The sequence below is a fragment of the Euprymna scolopes genome, chromosome 29 (genome assembly GCF_053919585.1).
Source record: "Euprymna scolopes isolate OS-2025 chromosome 29, ASM5391958v1, whole genome shotgun sequence".
NCBI lineage: Eukaryota > Metazoa > Mollusca > Cephalopoda > Sepiida > Sepiolidae > Euprymna > Euprymna scolopes.
In genome coordinates, this window is record NC_136510.1 from 3,649,560 (window position 1) to 3,669,089 (window position 19,530).

The 19,530-nt window shown below is 35.7% G+C and overlaps 1 protein-coding gene across 1 annotated transcript in view; it reads left to right on the forward strand.

Moving 5' to 3' along the window:
* LOC145252453 (zinc finger FYVE domain-containing protein 21-like) overlaps positions 1-19,530 on the forward strand; it is a 120,575-nt gene that overhangs the window by 69,361 nt on the left and 31,684 nt on the right. The window contains exons 4-5 of the mRNA XM_080111855.1: positions 1,033-1,120; positions 6,232-6,329. Of these exons, the coding sequence (XP_079967981.1) occupies positions 1,033-1,120; positions 6,232-6,329 (186 nt within the window). The remainder of the gene's footprint in view (positions 1-1,032; positions 1,121-6,231; positions 6,330-19,530) is intronic.

Genomic DNA, 19,530 nt, shown 5'->3' on the forward strand with positions numbered 1-19,530 from the left:
GTTGCACTAGCTGCTGTTATACTTAAGACAGAAGAGTCTTACCAAAGCGGGTTTTCTCTTATGCTGAAGACATCGCTCTTGTTAATGAATGCACACATAAACTTCAAGTTTTTGTTAATGTATTAGCAAGGAATGTAAAGGAGAAAGGATTAGAAATAAACTTAGAGAAAACAGAAGTTTAACCTAAACATGACTATTCACAGTAAATCTATCAAACGGGTCACCCAATTCATTTATTTAAGGCATAAACTGACTTTCTCCAGTGATCACGAGATGACATTGAAACACAGAATCTGGCTGGATTGAGCAGCTTTCCAAAAACACAGCATCATTCTAAAATCAAAATGGATGCCAATAATTGTTAAAGTAAAAGTCAATTTATGTCCTCCCAGTAGTTTTATATAGCTTTGATTGTATCACATGGACTAAACAATTAGCCAATCGCATTAAAGTGTTTCAAAATCACGTAATGCATTTAATTGAGATCTCGCCTGATCAAAAAACCAAAACATTCACCCTCTGTCAGACTACTTCCCTATCCCATCTATTTGATAAAATCAAAAGTAAAACCCTTAAACTTTTTGGCCATGTCAAACGATCAACCACTGGCCATGTCAAAATTATGCTTTGAGGATTTGTTAGGAGGCAAAAGAGGCAGAGGAAAGCCAAGGAGAAGATGGAGAGAAAATGTTTTTGATTGGAAATCTCTCAACAGATGGGCGTCCAGCAACCAACTTGCATTGGATTGGAAGAAATGGCGAAAAATAAGTCATGTGGGTTCAAGTGGAAGATGTGACTCGATGATAGTAGCCAAGAACACTCAGCTACTTCCAACGAATATATATCTCCCTTATGCAAGACCTATTAGTCACTTTGGAAGTTAATTATTTTAAAAGCCTGATTGTAAAACGGATGTTAAACCAAATATGATGCTTAATGCATGAAAACTTAGATAAGCCAAAAAAAGGGGTTGACGTGCCATAAAATCAATGAAAATCCAGTTTTATTGAAATGTTTTTGTTTTGCTTGTAGGAAGTGAATTCCATGTTTGTGATGACCTTGACAGTGAAGTTTCCGATAATAGCGTCACGTTTTTCTGCAGACTTTCTTCAGATCATCGGTAAATACTAACCTTTTCATCTTATTTTTTGTATTTTATAACAAGCTGACCTGATTTCATATTGCTTGTTTCGTTTTTAAAGCATACTTTAGGTTGGTTTAATTTTTGAAAAAGAGAAATTTTCCGACATTTATCATCCCAATTATATCAAACAGTAAGTTCATACCTGCTGATTTATATATGTGAAAGATTTTGAAAAATTGATATACAAACATTTATAATCTAAATATAACCTCCGTTTTTTTATGTGTCATATCACTTTAACGTTTCAGTATTCTACATTGCTAACAGCCTTCTCAAACATTTACATATTTTTTTTTTACCAGCAATGCTTCAAGCAAACTACCTTTCTCTTAACTTATTATTGAAGTTATCACTTAGCTGACCAGGAATCGAAAATCTGGCTTAATGAAATGAAAATGAATGCTAACTGACAGATGAGAAACACTATGGGAGTACTAACAGGATAAATATGAATTGTATTTGATCGCTTATGAGGCAATAAATTACTGAGATTGGATTTGAAGATGACTAAATTGTAATAAGTAGTACAGCACCTGTTATTTCTAAATGGTTACCCATCTGGTACTGACCAGGCTCAATGCTGCTTAACTTCAATGATTTAACAAGAACCGGTGTGTCAATGTGATTGTGGCTTGTATACATATGTAACATTTTCATGAATAAAACATTTAATGAAACAACGCACATGGGAAGCACAAGGTGTTCCAAAATGATCTGACACGTTTGTACATTGTCCAAAAAATTTTATATAAATGCAGGTGTACCTCAGGGATCGATCCTTGGACCTTTATTATTTCTGATATTCATAAATAACTTACCGGATAAAATTGTCTCTGAGATGGGTATATTTGCTGACAACACCATGCTCTATAGCAGGCACATGGGGAAAACTAATGAGCACATATCTAAGGCAATGGCCGAAACCCTAGAGGAAGATCTTCAGTCTGTAGTGGAATGGGGTCATAAATGGATGATAACGTTCAACGCTGCCGACAAAGCTCGTTTCCTTTAATAATTACATGAAACCTTAACAACCACCAATAGCTATGGTTAGAGATATTTTACCTGAGAGCGTTTTGTTCAAGCTCTTTAGCTTAACGTTCACAGGAAACATGAGTTGGAATAGATACATTGAGATCATTGCTTAGGCTGCTGTAAAAAAGGTGGGCTCTCTCTATCGTGCTAGAAAGTTACTTACGCCTGAAAGTATCCTGTACCTCTACAAAGCCACCATTTGCCCATGTGTGGAGTATTGCTGTCACATTTGGGCTGGTGCATCTGCTACTAGTCTCTCGCACCTGGACAAGGTCCAAAAGAGAGTCGCCAACCTAATAGGTCCTGAATTGTCATCTAAACTTCAGCCCCTGTCCCACCGAGGAAATGTTGCATCCTTCTGCCTGTTTTACAAGTATTTTAATGGTGGATGCTCTGATGAACTACAAGCACTTGTACCCCCTTGACGAAAATACCCCTGACAAACCCAACAAGCAGCGAAGTCCCACCCCTACACAGTTGAGATCCCTAGAAATAAAAAGGCCTTTTACTCTAATAGCTTCTTCCCCAGAACTGCGGGACTTGGGAATTCTCTTCCGGTTTCCTGCTTCCCTAACTGTCCTGACATGCAGAAGTTCAAGTGTAATGTGAACAGACAACTTGCTGCTAAACTCCCTACTTAGTATCCCTGGAACTTAGGTCCCTGATAGTAGCCCCCTACATCAAAGGGGCAAAGTGCCTTGTTTGGGGTGAAAATGTAATTTAAGAAAAAAAAAAAAAAACTATGTAGTATGCCATTTTATTTTAATTAGGTCAAAATTCATTTATATTTGTATTTATGCATTTTTAAAAGAAAATGTTCCTAAATTATTTGATTTCTTTTCATGGTGATATTGGTTAGTCCACAACATCGCCAGATCTGAACACCTGCGACTTTTTTTTTTCTTCTAGTGGGGATATTTGAAGTCAAAAGTATTCACCACTGCCTTCAATCTGTTGAAGAATTAAAACAAGCTATTCATTCTGAAATTGCTGCTATAATAAAATGGCATTCTACGTACATTTAAAAAAATTAAAATATTTCTTTATTTAATTGTTATTTAAATTTTTTTGACCAACAAATGTCAGATCATTTTGGGACACCCTGTACATAACGCAGACTTGTACACACGGTTTATCGCTAGTGAGTGATCATGAAATACAAATCAACTAAAAATTCTTTTTTGCATTCGTATTTTGTCTTTGATCATCACTTTTTCCATGTGATCATTCCATGTATTGTTGCATTGTGGTTGCAAAGGTTTTATTGGGGACAGAAGTTCGTTCACAAGGGGAGAGACCAAAATTTATTTCCTTATAAAGAAACACTAAACTGAATTCCTTGTTTAATTTTCTTATTTCACATTAAAGAAATGGTCGAAGAAATTCACTTCGATTCACATGTTGTTGGGCACGTCTGATATAGCCGCTTCTTCATCGTGAACTGCCTCGAAAACTCTGTTCCAATCCTTGAGCACGTGATCCTTTCTTATGTAATTAATACTTGCTTCTTGCATGTTTTGTCGAGGGTGATGATCTCTGAACCCCTATCGCCTCACTCATTGGTTGCACTTGGTCTATTTATGTTTGTCACAAGGTTACCTTGACATGTACTCAATGAAACGTTATCATAACATGTACTTCATGAAACGCTCCCAACATTAATACTAGTGGACATAATCTCTACTTGCTGCCATAGGGTCTTGATATAGAACACCTATAGAACATAAATCCAAAGTTATGTCATTGATTTTGCAAATACGGATGCATTTGTTAGAATGAGCAGAAACCATCCGATAAAACCATAAAAAGTGGCAAATGGACACGGTTAATACCAAAAATTGTGATCATGAGAGACTTTACATAAGGACAGTCGGACAATGTTGAAATGAACATAGATGATGAATCCGAATAATGAGTGATTCTACAAATGTTGGCCGTTCTTACTTCAGGTATAAGACAAATAAAATCCAAATAAATATGGCACAAACCAAAGACGATGGAAGAAATGCACAACAAAAAGTAGTATCATCATCATCACCAACACCATCATCATCATCACCAACACCATTGTAATTAGGAATGGAAAACTTAGTTTTTGGATATTCATGATGAAAGCTGATAAGAAAAGTTAGCCAACTGGTTTCGTCCTCGCTTGTCACGAGTTGCTGCATCAATGGAGATTTATTAAAGCAAAAAAAGATCGGGGGATGGGGGCTAATATATATATCTACATATATTAGTGCTCAGATGATTCGGGAGTCAGAAAAATCGGAACTTTTTGGGGTTTCGGAATCGTAAAAATCTTTTGATGCCAAAAACGATTCCTTTAGTTATCTTTTCATTTGATTTTGTTTGAAACAAAATCTTCCACTAGTGGTAGTAATAAAATAAATATCGATTTTAAATGACCAGTAAAACTAAAAGCTATAGACCACCCCCCTCCTCTCACAATATAATTTGAGAAAATATATGCACATTTAACAAGTGCTTTTATGGAAATCATGAAAAAAATAACAATTTTGTGATTAAATATTTAGAGAATTATAAAAACAATTTGGAATAAGACTTGGGAATTTAGTACGGAATCGGTAATTGTATAGGAATCAGGAAAAATATTGGAATCATCCCATCATTAATATATATATATATATATAGATATATGTAATGTAACTTTTTTAAATTCCTAAATTAACTTTTTCAAATCACAAATTTTAAATTCCTAAATTATATATATATATATATATATATATATCATAATTTATGATATATGTATCATAATTTAGGAATTTAAAATTTGTGATTTGAAAAAGTTAAATTTCAAAAATAGAAATTTTATTGTATGCAATACAAAGGATACAGTATAGTAAAATATATTTCCTTAACCCATGAGTTTTCGATGTTTATGCATCTCCTCGGAGGAAAAAATTAGCAAATATTATAAAACGTTTGCACCTGATTTGCTAAAGGTAATAAAGATAAAAAATTAAATTAAATGTTTTTTAAAGTTTTTAAATCATTTTAGTTACACAGAATAAGGGAAATTGGGTATTGATGCAGCAAAAAAAGGATATTGAACTTCAAATCGAAAGTGTTTGCTAAATCCTGTAATGGAACTTCTTGGTATTCAGCAGGTAAATATGTGTGTATATATATATATATATATATATATATATATATATATATATATATTCAAGCAAATATTAAATGAATGGAGACAGTTTGCTTGATGATTCTTTTTTTCGATTTTCCATATAATCTTTTTTGTATCAAAATCAAAAATATTAATAAAAGTTCCATAATTGTTGCTGTCATGAGCGCTTTCGATTCGTCCACGAATCATCATCAGGTGTTGAAGCAAAAGTGTGAAGGAGTGAAAATGAGAATTAAAAGTTAAAACTAAAATATACAGTAAACGGCGTTAGGTGATAAGTTAAAATATATAGAGTCAATGAAAAGTCGATTAAAAATATAGGTTGATTAAAAATTCGAGTATTAAAATCAGCAAGTTCATGGACACTGTTAACAAAGTCCATCGAGTACGAACTATGCAAGACATTTTAGAACGTTACTGCTTCATAAAGCAAAGTGTTTCCATTGCATTTAATAATATTTGCTTGGATGAAAAAATGCTGCCTAAATATACCAATTTCAAATATATATATATATATATATATATATATATATAAAACCAGCATTATGATATATATGCTATGGCAGAATATCTTAGTCTAATCACATCAAACCCTAATAGATACTCCCGCTTTTAACAAAGAGAGGGTTTCTTTAAATGAACGTGAATAGTCTCCAAGATCTTTAAATGATGTTTAGAGTGAGCATGACTTTGAATGGAAAATAACCCTTATCCCTGAGTGGCCTCCGGGCCTTGATAAGTGGTGACCCCATGTAAAAAAAAAAATAAAAATAAAATGAATCCGTGCTAAATTTCATAGTGCATGACGGGTTTTTAAGTTGATGGTCTGTTATAGAACCACGTATGATTATAATATTTCATAATTATTTTCTAGTTTTTTTGTTTTTTTTTTTATTTTTAGTTTTCTCCATTTTGAAAGTGATACAGAAGTCCGAGAATCTTTGATGCTCGACAAAGTTGACAATATCCAAACACTAACACCAGGTGTGGATCCACAAGGTAAATACAATTACTTAAAAATTTCATTATTTGAAAAAAAAAAAAAAAAAAAGGTGGTGCTTGTCCAACCTAATAAAAAACAACAAAAATACCAAAAGATTTTTATGCTGTATGTATCTATCATGGAACCAAAATGTCATATTCCAAAAATCACATTTGATCAAATAGATTTTTTTTTAACTAAGAAAATTAAATTTTATGACTAAGCGAGATGTGTTGTTTTGATCTGCCATGTTTAATAATGATAGGAATGAGGATAGAAATAAGGAATACTGAAATATAAATGGAAAAAAGTTTATAAGAAGTAAAGAGAAAAGATTATAAAAAGAAAATAAAGGAAAATGTTTTAAAAATTCGAACTTTAAATCTTAAAATAGTAATCCAGAGAAAAAATTGGCAACTCTTCAAAGATTAATGTGAGTCGACAATGAAATTTAGGTAAAAAAAAAATTCTGAAATAGAATGATCCACAAAACGTTTCCAAGAGTAATAATATTAACCCTTCTCTTCTGATGAGAAGCATTTAGTTCTGAAATACCATGCCCTACAGAGGTTTTTCTCTCCATTTATTATTTTCCCTTCGATGATATAATAAAGTTATATGAGGGGCGTGCAATAAGTAATGCCCCTGACCCACTTTCCATAGCAGTAGAACAACGAAACTTGGCACAGTTATTAGTCTTTCTCTACATAGGAACCACCCAGAGTTATGCATTTCTCCCATCGTTTGATGCAGCTCTGGAGACCGTTTTTGTAGAACACCCCAGGTTGGGCCTCCAACCACAACGTGACTTTAGAAATCAAGGCTGCATCATCTGGGAAGCACTTTCCTTTCAAAAACAACTTCATGGCTGAGAAGAAGTGAAAGTCAGAGCGTGCAAGGTCAGGAGAGTAGGGAGGATGGGGGAGGATTTCATAACCACACGCCCGTGCTTCTGATCTGGCGACATGCGAGTTGTGGACCGGAGTGTTGTCCTGCAGGAGGAGGGTACTTTTGCTGATCTTGCCCCGCCTCTTGATTTTGATAGCTACCCTTAATTTCCTCAAAAGTGAAGCATAATAGGCTCCTGTAATTGTGGTACCCTTTGCCAGGAAATGTGTCATCACTACTCCGTCCTGGTCCCAGAAGACTGTTAGCATGACCTTGCCAGCGGAAGGCTGCACCCTTGCCTTCTTTGGAGGTGGTGAGTCCAAGTGCTTCCACTACATTGACTGGGCTTTGGTCTCTGGAGCATAGTAATGGATCCAGGTTTCATCCTGTGTAATCAGTCTTTTGAAAAACTTTGACTCATCTTCTTGGCACATCAAATTCATCCTCGAGCACTCGACACGTTCTCGCTTCTGGAATGGTGTAAGCAACCTGGGAATCCATCTGGCAAACACCTTATGCATATGCAAATGGTCATGAATGATAGTTTCCACAGACCCTGTACTAATCTTGACATCTTGGGCTATTTGGCGAATAGTAATGCGCCGATCTTCCAAAATGGCAACCTCAACTTGACGAACACATGCCTCATCAAAGGCAGAAGGAGGGGGGGGCGACTAGGTCTGGGAGCTGTTTCCACAGACTTCCGGCCATGTTTGAATTCATGATGCCAGCTTTTTACAAGGTCATATGATGGGGCATTATCACCATAAGTTTCTTTCATTTCATCAAAAGTCTCCTGTGGTGTGCATCCTTTCAAATACAAAAACCAGATCACTACTTGACATTCAACAGGCTCCATTTTACACCTGAACTCAGTTCAAACACCTGTAAAACAGAAACCACAATTAGTTCAGAGCTGTAATTTGCCACATAACTCGTAGAGATATAAATCATTGTACATGGAAAATTTCTGCTAGATCAGACAACTGGAAGTGGGTCAGGGGCATTACTTATTGCACGCCCCTCGTATGTAACTTTTATTCCTCATCTCTTATTTAATATATTTATATACACACACACTAGCAGACATTGTCCAGTCATAAAATACGCTTAAATATGATATTTTGATCAATGCAGATTTCGTGTTTATGATTATATTATAGTGGACCCAATATATAGTAATGATTTAAAAAATAAAAGAAACCTCATAAAAAAATGACTTGTGCGCCATTGAAATCAAAACGTTTAGCTTATGATTTATTTTTTCCTGTGACATTAATGCCTGAGCTATGAAGACATGTTTGCTGCAAAGCTAAAAATTAAAACATAAACCAATAGCTATTACGTTATGCATGTATATTCATAATGTCGTCGTTCGATCTTCATCCGGCAAATTTCACTTTTCTAATTTTCACACGTTTGCACCGATTTTCCCCGGTTAAAAGCCAAATATAAAGTTTCACATGGGTTTGAGTACCCTGTATATTAAGTTTCATGTTTGTAGACTAAAAACTGACAAAGGAGTTTGGTAGGCAAAATTTTTTAAACAAATATATATACGCATACATAAATATATATAGAAAGAGGTTTGTGTTTACTTTTACCTTTTTACACAAATATTATGCAAGTATAAATCATGAAGAATATCTGCATTAATATAATTACACGTTAACTAAAGATGATCATCCCACATGAAAACCGGAAAAACTAATAGGGAATTAATTAAAACTAGCAGGACCCGTGGAAATTCCACGGTAGTTAAAATCTTTTAAAACACATCAGTAAGAAATTCCTTATTGTTATATTACAAATATGAATGTATGGAAGCAAGTAGAACAAAGAAAGAACTTTAGTTTAAACTTTTATTGAAACAACTCGTAACGTTAAATGTAAAAAGTATATTTATTACTGAATAAAATAGAATAAGCGTTCCGTATTACACTACAATAATAAACAGAAGACATCGTCAAAAATGTAAGTAAAATACTATACTATTTAAACTGTGGAACGATACCTTCTATGCATAATTGTCTTTAAAATAATCCGGAACCATAAATAGACAGTTCATATATATATATATATATATATTTTGTTCGGGAAGTTTTGGGAAATAAAAGGGTTTAATGATTTTTTAATTAATAAAGGTTGAACAATAAAGGGAGATAATTCACATTAATTAATGTTTGCGATGATGATGATGACGCGTTTCATTAAATTATGTTTGCGATGATGATGACGTGACACCGTACGGACAAGCATATTAATATATAGATGAATGTTTAAAAGAATATGCAAATTAGCTAGATATTTTGCAGATGAATGCAATTCCACGACCCATATATAACAAAGTTGCATTTTCTTTTTAAATAAATAAAAAAATGTTTTTAATATGAATATCAGTACAAAAAAAAAAAATTATAGGAGTATAGACTTATAATTATTGGTTCTCTCATATTGTATTGGATTAATAACAGGTCTGCTTAGTATGACTTCACTGTCCAGCATATGCACTGCTTCTTTGAGTTGTCTTACTCTACAGTTATTCTCTATAACTTGAATGCTAATTAGACATTATCCTTGAGTGTCTAAGGTTTCTTAGTACAGACGTTTGTCAGATGAAGCTGAAAGGAGGATATTTTACCCTACAAATAAACCCTGACTAAATATTCAAAGTCAAATAATCCCAAATAAGATTTCGGTATGGATAAACCACCAGGAATGATGCATCTTCAAGTGATGTTATCTCAAATAACAGCATGAAGCTGGATACTCAACCAGACTAGATGAATTCTTATTCTGGAATCCAGTAAAACCAGCAGACCATAAGAAAGATGTATTATAGTATATTTTAATGGTCAATTGAGGGGAGGAAAATTTTGTTCTCAATTTCTTTACTGACTCAGGGTTTGAAAGGTAAAAGAGAACTTTAATGGAATATCTGAATATATGTATCATAAAAAATCAAATACTACTCCCAGGAGGGGCCCTCTTGATTTTTGAGTACTTCGACTGCAGTAAAATAAAAAAAATAAACAAAAAAAATGTTTACTTTATCTCATAAGCTAAGATGGTTTCCATATGTGATGAGCCATACGTGACTTTTTAATATCACCAAGTATTATGGCTTTTTAATGTGCTTCTAACCTTACTTCTAGCGTGTAACATGTCTCACCTTTGCATAGTTTCCACATTTACATGGCATATAATATGCACAGTTCTTAGTCATGATTTACTTCATAGAAGGCTTGACTCTCACAAGATGAGAACAGTAGCCTGAATAATCCAAATTATCAATCCTCATCTCAAAAATTCAGAAACATAAATCTTGTTTTCTTGGTGTGTTTTTATACCATTGCATTTGTGTATGAACAGCAGTACGTTTTGTTTTTTCTTTTTTTTTTTGGGGGGGGGCCTCATTCATCATGGGCATTGCTTTTAATTTGAAAATCAAATTCGTGTTTTACTTTATATAATTATTTCAAGCCAGAAACTGATTTCTAAATGACAGTTTAATGAATGCCGACAAGCTTTGTCGGTGTTGTAATTTTGTTAATTTGAAAAACAAATTTGTGTTCATCTTTGTCTTGTGAAACTGAATATTTATTTAAAGCTAAAAATCAATTTTTAAACGACAGTTTGAAATGATCAGAATTACTTTTGAATTGCAATCTGTCACTAAGATTAAAGGAGATTAAAGAATCCACCTTGAAATTCGATATATGTTCTGCAGTTGGACATAAATATTCACTGGTCTTCTTTGTGTGTCTCTGAAGTATGGAGTCATACCAACTGTTTCCAACATTTTTATGCAGTCCTTTGCGTTATTGTTGTATTGTGCATGATACTTCAAGTTGCACTGATTGGGCAGTCGAGGGCAGACAAGATATGATTCTCCTCTCTACATTCGCAGATTATATGAGTTCAGTTTTGTAATACAGTTTAGTTTTAACTTTTGATTGCTCCATTTCTGTTATCAGGTGGTTGAGTATTTTTCAATGAAGTTAAAGTGCTTTTAAACTGAGAAGCAGAGCTTCAGAAGGGGAGCTCCCATGTGTAGAAGGGAATCTCCCATTCTGAAGCTCTCTCTGTTATTTGAAAGGATTTATTTGAAGAAAGTCGGATATTACATTGGACATAACTTTGTGACTATAATAACCAAGAAATTTAAATAAACCAACTAATTGTATTTAATAATTTGATGACCAGACAATACTTATAAGAATTAAATTTAACTTTTCAAAAACCGATAATCATTTGGTTAAAAAAAAATGAAATGGACAATACCAGCTGCATACAGCCAATCTGTACATATAAAGTTCAGCCATTTGTTGCACTGGCAATGAAATTAAAAACCGCTTTTCAGTTTACAATAGAAGAAAAATGGCTTCATAATATACTGTCATGAATATGCTAGTGACATCAAAAAGGTTAACTAATTTGCATATTCCTTTTAAAAAAAAACACTCTTTTTATCGCTTATATTTCTCTCTTGTTCTCTTGTATCAATATCTCACTTTCTTTATTTCCATATCCATTAAGCGAGATATCCTAGCCACGAAAAGAAACATTGGCGACCTCTGAATTAAAGAATCCATATTAAATTTTTTTGTTTTCTTAATTTAACTATTACTCGCAGTTCTATAGTTTTCTATATTGTGCATAAATGCTTAGCGTTCAGTCTGAGAAAAAACTTCTAGATTGTAATTTATCTTCCCAACCTCACCTTTCCAAAAAATGTTTCTGCAAAAGTCTGTATAATTCCACCTAATAATTTTATCACAATCCTAGATTTTCAAGATTTGGAAGCTATTCATTTCTCATTAAAATATTAAGCAATTAAAAAAAAAATGACTTTCTTCCTTTTTTTTTTTTTTTTTTTTTTTTTTTTTGCTTACTTTTTTTAATCCTGCAGATGGATAAAAATACATTGGCAATAAAAATCAGGTTAAGAGTTAAAATATAACACATTCAAATGTAATCATGAAATTTAACCTTCAATATTTTGAAGACGTGAAAAAGACTTACCTGTAATCATTTGTAACTCATTTTTCATGGGTAATGTAAAACCTTGTTCAATTTTAAAATATACTTGAAAATGTACTCATGGGCAACGCCAGGTTTGGACAGCTGGTACTAAATAAAATTACTTATCAACATTAAATAATGAAAAGATAAAAGGATCTATCTATCTATATGTGTGTGTGTGTGTGTGTAATCAGACATATTTCTTGAAGGGATATAAAGTCTTTGAAAAGTGATATTTAAAATTAGTATGGAAAAATATTTGTTTTATTTGAAAATAATTTTTTTTGTTTCAAAATTAAAGAGTTTGTTCGACTTGTTCTTTAACACAACCTAATTTCTCATTGAAGTTTTGTTTTTCTGTGAATTTCTGTCGGATTAAAGCGAAAATCAATATTTGCTATTGACTGCCTCAAGTTTTTCGACATTTTTGAAAGTCAACATTTTTACTTTTATGTTTGGAAATTACTAAACTTTTCTGTTTCTCCGCTCTCTCTTCCTCTCTGATTCATCTGTCTGTTTCAACCTTCTCTCTCTCCAATTTGTCTCTCTCTCTCTCCCTTGTCTCTCTCTCTCTCCCTTGTCTCTCTCTCTCTCTCCCTTGTCTCTCTCTCTCTCTCCCTTGTCTCTCTCTCTCTCTCCCTTGTCTCTCTCTCTCTCCCTTGTCTCTCTCTCTCTCCCTTGTCTCTCTCTCTCTCTCCCTTGTCTCTCTCTCTCTCTCCCTTGTCTCTCTCTCTCTCTCCCTTGTCTCTCTCTCTCTCTCCCTTGTCTCTCTCTCTCTCTCCCTTGTCTCTCTCTCTCTCTCCCTTGTCTCTCTCTCTCTCTCCCTTGTCTCTCTCTCTCTCTCCCTTGTCTCTCTCTCTCTCTCCCTTGTCTCTCTCTCTCTCCCTTGTCTCTCTCTCTCTCTCTCTCCCTTGTCTCTCTCTCTCTCTCCCCCTTGTCTCTCTCTCTCTCCCCCTTGTCTCTCTCTCTCTCCCCCTTGTCTCTCTCTCTCTCCCCCTTGTCTCTCTCTCTCCCCCTTGTCTCTCTCTCTCCCCCTTGTCTCTCTCTCCCCCCCTTGTCTCTCTCCCCCCCCCTTGTCTCTCTCTCCCCCCCTTGTCTCTCCCCCCCCTTGTCTCTCTCCCCCCCTTGTCTCTCTCTCCCCCTTGTCTCTCACTCTCCCCCTTGTCTCTCTCTCCCCCTTGTCTCTCACTCTCCCCCTTGTCTCTCTCTCTCCCCCTTGTCTCTCTCTCTCCCCCCCTTGTCTCTCTCTCTCCCCCTTGTCTCTCTCTCTCCCCCTTGTCTCTCTCTCTTCCCCTTGTCTCTCTCTCTCTTCCCCTTGTCTCTCTCTCTCTCCCCCTTGTCTCTCTCTCTCTCCCCCTTGTCTCTCTCTCTCTCCCCCTTGTCTCTCTCTCTCTCCCCCTTGTCTCTCTCTCTCTCTCTCCCCCTTGTCTCTCTCTCTCTCTCTCCCCCTTGTCTCTCTCTCTCCCCCTTGTCTCTCTCTCTCCCCCTTGTCTCTCTCTCTCCCCCTTGTCTCTCTCTCTCCCCCTTGTCTCTCTCTCTCCCCCTTGTCTCTCTCTCTCCCCCTTGTCTCTCTCTCTCCCCCTTGTCTCTCTCTCTCTCCCCCTTGTCTCTCTCTCTCTCCCCCTTGTCTCTCTCTCTCTCCCCCTTGTCTCTCTCTCTCTCCCCCTTGTCTCTCTCTCTCTCCCCCTTGTCTCTCTCTCTCTCCCCCTTGTCTCTCTCTCTCTCCCCCTTGTCTCTCTCTCTCTCCCCCTTGTCTCTCTCTCTCTCCCCCTTGTCTCTCTCTCTCTCCCCCTTGTCTCTCTCTCTCTCCCCCTTGTCTCTCTCTCTCCCCCTTGTCTCTCTCTCTCTCCCCCTTGTCTCTCTCTCTCTCCCCCTTGTCTCTCTCTCTCTCCCCCTTGTCTCTCTCTCTCTCCCCCTTGTCTCTCTCTCTCTCCCCCTTGTCTCTCTCTCTCTCCCCCTTGTCTCTCTCTCTCTCCCCCTTGTCTCTCTCTCTCTCCCCCTTGTCTCTCTCTCTCTCCCCCTTGTCTCTCTCTCTCTCCCCCTTGTCTCTCTCTCTCTCCCCCTTGTCTCTCTCTCTCTCCCCCTTGTCTCTCTCTCCCCCTTGTCTCTCTCTCTCCCCCTTGTCTCTCTCTCTCCCCCTTGTCTCTCTCTCCCCCTTGTCTCTCTCTCTCCTCTTGTCTCTCTCTCCCCCTTGTCTCTCTCTCCCCCTTGTCTCTCTCTCCCCCTTGTCTCTCTCTCTCCCCCTTGTCTCTCTCTCTCCCCCTTGTCTCTCTCTCTCCCCCTTGTCTCTCTCTCCCCCTTGTCTCTCTCTCTCCCCCTTGTCTCTCTCTCTCCCCCTTGTCTCTCTCTCTCCCCCTTGTCTCTCTCTCTCCCCCTTGTCTCTCTCTCTCCCCCTTGTCTCTCTCTCTCTCCCTTGTCTCTCTCTCCCCCTTGTCTCTCTCTCTCTCCCTTGTCTCTCTCTCTCTCCCTTGTCTCTCTCTCTCTCCCTTGTCTCTCTCTCTTCCCCCCTTGTCTCTCTCTCTTCCCCCTTTGTCTCTCCCCCCCCCCTTTGTCTCTCCCCCCCTTGTCTTCCCCCCCTTGTCTCTCCCCCCCCTGTCTCTCTCTCTCTCCCCCCTTGTCTCTCTCTTCCCCTTGTCTCTCTCTTCCCCTTGTCTCTCTCTCTTCCCCTTGTCTCTCTCTCTTCCCCTTGTCTCTCTCTCTCCCCTTGTCTTTCTCTCTCCCCTTGTCTCTCTCTCTTCCCCCCTTGTCTCTCTCTCTTCCCCCCTTGTCTCTCTCTCTTCCCCCCTTGTCTCCCCCCCCTTGTCTTCCCCCCCTTGTCTTCCCCCCCTTGTCTCTCTCTCTCTCCCCCCCCTTGTCTCTCTCTCTCTCCCCCCTTGTCTCTCTCTCTCCCCCCTTGTCTCTCTCTCTCCCCCCTTGTCTCTCTCTCTCCCCCCTTTGTCTCTCTCTCTCCCCCTTGTCTCACTCTATCCTTCTCTTTCGTCTCACTCAGTTTCTCTATCCTCTCCCTCACTCTCGTTGTCTTCCTCTGTTCCTTTTTTGTCGCTGTCTCTATCACTCTGCCTTTTCGTTGCGCTCTCACCTCCTCTTTCTCAACCTCTTCCATCTGTCTTCTCTTCCCCTCTCTCCTACTCTCTCTAATTTCATTTCTCTTAAGAAATCTAATTCATTTCTCTTATGAAATGTACATAATAATTAATCTAATCCATTTCTCTTATGAAATGTACATAATAATTAATCTAATCCATTTCTCTTATGAAATGTACATAATAATTAATCTAATTCATTTCTCTTATGAAATGTACATAATAATTAATCTAATCCATTTCTCTTATGAAATGTACATAATAATTAATCTAATTCATTTCTCTTATGAAATGTACATAATAATTAATCTAATCCATTTCTCTTATGAAATGTACATAATAATTAATCTAATTCATTTCTCTTATGAAATGTACATAATAATTAATCTAATCCATTTCTCTTATGAAATGTACATAATAATTAATCTAATTCATTTCTCTTATGAAATGTACATAATAATTAATCTAATCCATTTCTCTTATGAAATGTACATAATAATTAATCTAATCCATTTCTCTTATGAAATGTACATAATAATTAATCTAATCCATTTCTCTTATGAAATGTACATAATAATTAATCTAATTCATTTCTCTTATGAAATGTACATAATAATTAATCTAATCCATTTCTCTTATGAAATGTACATAATAATTAATCTAATTCATTTCTCTTATGAAATGTACATAATAGAAATATGAAAATATTGTAACATAGACATTAAATGAAGGACAAAAACATTTGAAACAAATCAAAAAAAAAATTATATTCAACTCATTTTCTGTTTCACTACTTCTACAGTTTATCTTGCGTCTTACAAAGTGAATTTTTTATTCCACCCAAATGGATCAGAGGTGATTGCAAATTGCATTGCTGTGATGACTGAACTGAAAATTTCATCTCTGTTACAGATATTGACGGTGTCAGACTTTTAAAAAGTAACATCTGTTATGGATGTGCCTCAGAAGCAGAGGTGTGCTATTAAATTCCAGGAAAATGTGCGTTAGGAATGGTGGTGACAGCGTAGAAAAATAAATTCTACAACACAAAAGCTCACTCGTTTTAATAGTACCACTCTCGTCTTTATAGCTCTTTAACTTTTTAGAGTTGAAAACAAAGTAGGAGGCTTTATTTTTGGAACAACCCTCGTATATATTTAATGACAAATATTAATGTATAACATTTTCAAATATTAACAATTTGTAATTTCTATTTGAGATTTTGTCTATTTTCTCTTTGATAAAATAATGGAATTTCAAAAGTCCAAAAATTTCCATAATTTTTTTTGTTATTTACATCCTTTTAAGCTGTAACTCTTATTTTTTTCTTCTTTCAAGTGGAAGAAGGTAAGTCTTTATTTCTTTGCTGTAGCATTAGATATTTCCCATAATTCCCTTATAACGGAGAACAAAAACAAAAACAACAAAAACTTCACTTTTAGACAAGTAGCGCATGTTTTTTTTTATTGTGTTGTTTTTTTCTTATTTGTGTTGTTTTTTTTGTGTTGTTTTTTTTTGTGATATTCTGTAGTTTCCTTTCCTTCTAATTGTTGTTAGCCACTTAAGATGTTTTTTGTTCTTTTTTGCACACTTGCATTACTTATATATATATATATATATATATAACTCTTCTACTGCTGGTAAGTAATAATAAAATAATATTTATTAATTTTAAACTACCAGTAAAACTAAAATTTATAGATCCCCCCCCCCCCCACCATGAATGTGTTTATATGTTTGAAAAATATTTGCACATTTAAAATGTGTTTTTATGGTAATCGGGGGGGGGGAGCAACAACTTTACAGTGAAATATTTAGAGATTTATAAAAAATCGGAATTGGGAAGAATTTTGGAATCGCCATATCACTAATATATAAGGGATGTTGTCTGTAACGGGTAGAATAATTTATGTAGGAAATCTTGATGTGTAGCAGAGCAAAAATAAAAGTTAATAAAAAGCCAAAGATGTAGCCAAATCTCATAAATTTATTTCAACCCAGTAGGGCCTTTTCAAATGAGAAAGATGTTTGAGGTTTGTCAGCCGACTGAGAAATGAAAAAAAAATCCATATGTTTTGCATTTACTAAGTGAAGAAAGAGAGGGAGAAGTTGAAGAAGGGGGAAGAGAGAAGGAGAAACAAAAATCATTATGATGCTCAGCCTAATGTGTCGGACTGTCCTGTCTATAAATCGATTGTCGCAAGATATGAGAAACATATCTTTAATTTTCATATGATCAAGTTTTTTTTTTATGCTATTAAAATGTGAAATCGTCCATGTTGTGAATCAAGGATCGGCAACTCATTCGAACTCATGAGCCGCATCATGTTATAACAAGTTGCGGGCCGAACAAAGGGCATTAATAAAAACAAATTAAAGAAAATTACATATGAAGACATTTAACTAATGACATTAGACTAAATATTAAAAACAATGAAAATAAGAAAATCTAAAATTTAAAAAAAAAAATCTCAAAAATTAGTTGTTCTTTTAAAGAACATCAAAATTCTTCACACTAAAACAAAATAAAATCAACCGAAGTGAAATGGATGAAATTATGACATGTATGTTTTAAACTACTATTGAAAAACGTGGTCCATTGAAAGATTCTAGCAATTGACAGGGGTAAGCAATGAGGGGTCGCTGTTGATAGAAAGAAATAGAAAGTCAACTGAAACACTGTCATTTTGAAGCTATCCCTGCTTAATGTCTGTCACTGGTCGGTCAATCAGTTTTTGTTTTGCTTGTTTTTTTTTTGTTTTTTTTTCTCACGGAAATAGAGGTGATTGTGTTTTTTGTGGTCGTAGTATTCAAATTCTGTGGGGTGGGTCAGAGGAGAATAACAGCAGACTTTTTGTTGAATTCAAAACTCTTGTTTCTCATGTTAAAAATAGTAATTGATAATTAGGGTCGCAGGCCGCTTAAAATGTCTGCACGATCAGGATCTGGGTCACAGGCTGTATATTGCTGACCCTTGTTGTAAATATTAAGATCACGTGAAAGAATAATTAAAAGAACTTAATACTTTAATATTTTAATAATATTTAAAGTTAATAAATAATATCTTATGATAAATATCTGTAGCGGTATGGAAGGGAATTTATGTGGATCAGGTTCCAACTTAAAAAAGAAAAATTACCACTCACATACGTGTACATACATACAGATGCACACACACACACACACACACACACACACACACACACACACACACACACACACACACACACACACACACACACGAAATAAGAATGGCAATTAAGTTGACAAAGATAATCCAAAATAGCAAACTTAAAATATATTATAAATATTAAAAACTTAATATTTATAAAGTAATCCTAACCAGATTAAGCAATATAATTTTTAGAATGTGAGAGAGAAGAATATATAATTATTTTCACAGCTGCAACGTTGTCTGGCTATGGAAATAATTATATATTCTCTCACATTCTAAAAATTATATTGCTTATTGCTCGTTAGGTAAGCTTGTCGTGATGACATCCTTAGCGAGTATAAATTCCTACTAGTGAGACATCGACTTAGGTTATTCGAAACGCAGCTGCCAGTCTAGACATATTTAACTCTTACACGGGTAGAGGACTGTATCAAAAGTCAGGATGATTTTTTTTTTTTTCATGTCATTTTATTCAAGATTGAGGATGGGGTATCCTATCAGATACCAAAAATTCACTAGCTATCTTATATTGGACTTGAAGGCTACGATATTGTAGTCAGCTGGGAGTGTTCCACAGTCAGGCAGTTCGAGGAAAGAAGCTTTATTCATGGAATCTGCGTTTAGATTTAGGCACAAATAGAGAGGGGGGTGATAGTGGTTGTAGCTAGTCGAGTGTTTTTTTTTGTGAAAGTTTGGTAAGGGAAGACCATAGATTGGAGCTCAGGCAAGCCCTTGCCATGAAAATAATGATAGAGCAGAGACGAGCTTGCAGCGTCTCTTTATATGGGGGGGGGTGCAGGGAAGAGAAAATGGCATCACCTACAAGGTTTCAAAGCCAGTTTTGAACTCTGTTAAGGCAGGATAGGGAAGCTCCTGCCTAGATGTGACAACAGAACTCCATTTTTTTGTATATAAGAAGCCATTTGCAATTCATGTTATTTGGATTATTCAACCTACAATATTTTGGACGATTTAACTTCAAATCTTAAAATGTATCTTCTCAAACTTGGCAATCTGCACAGAATTTCAAACGGAATCCTTTATTTA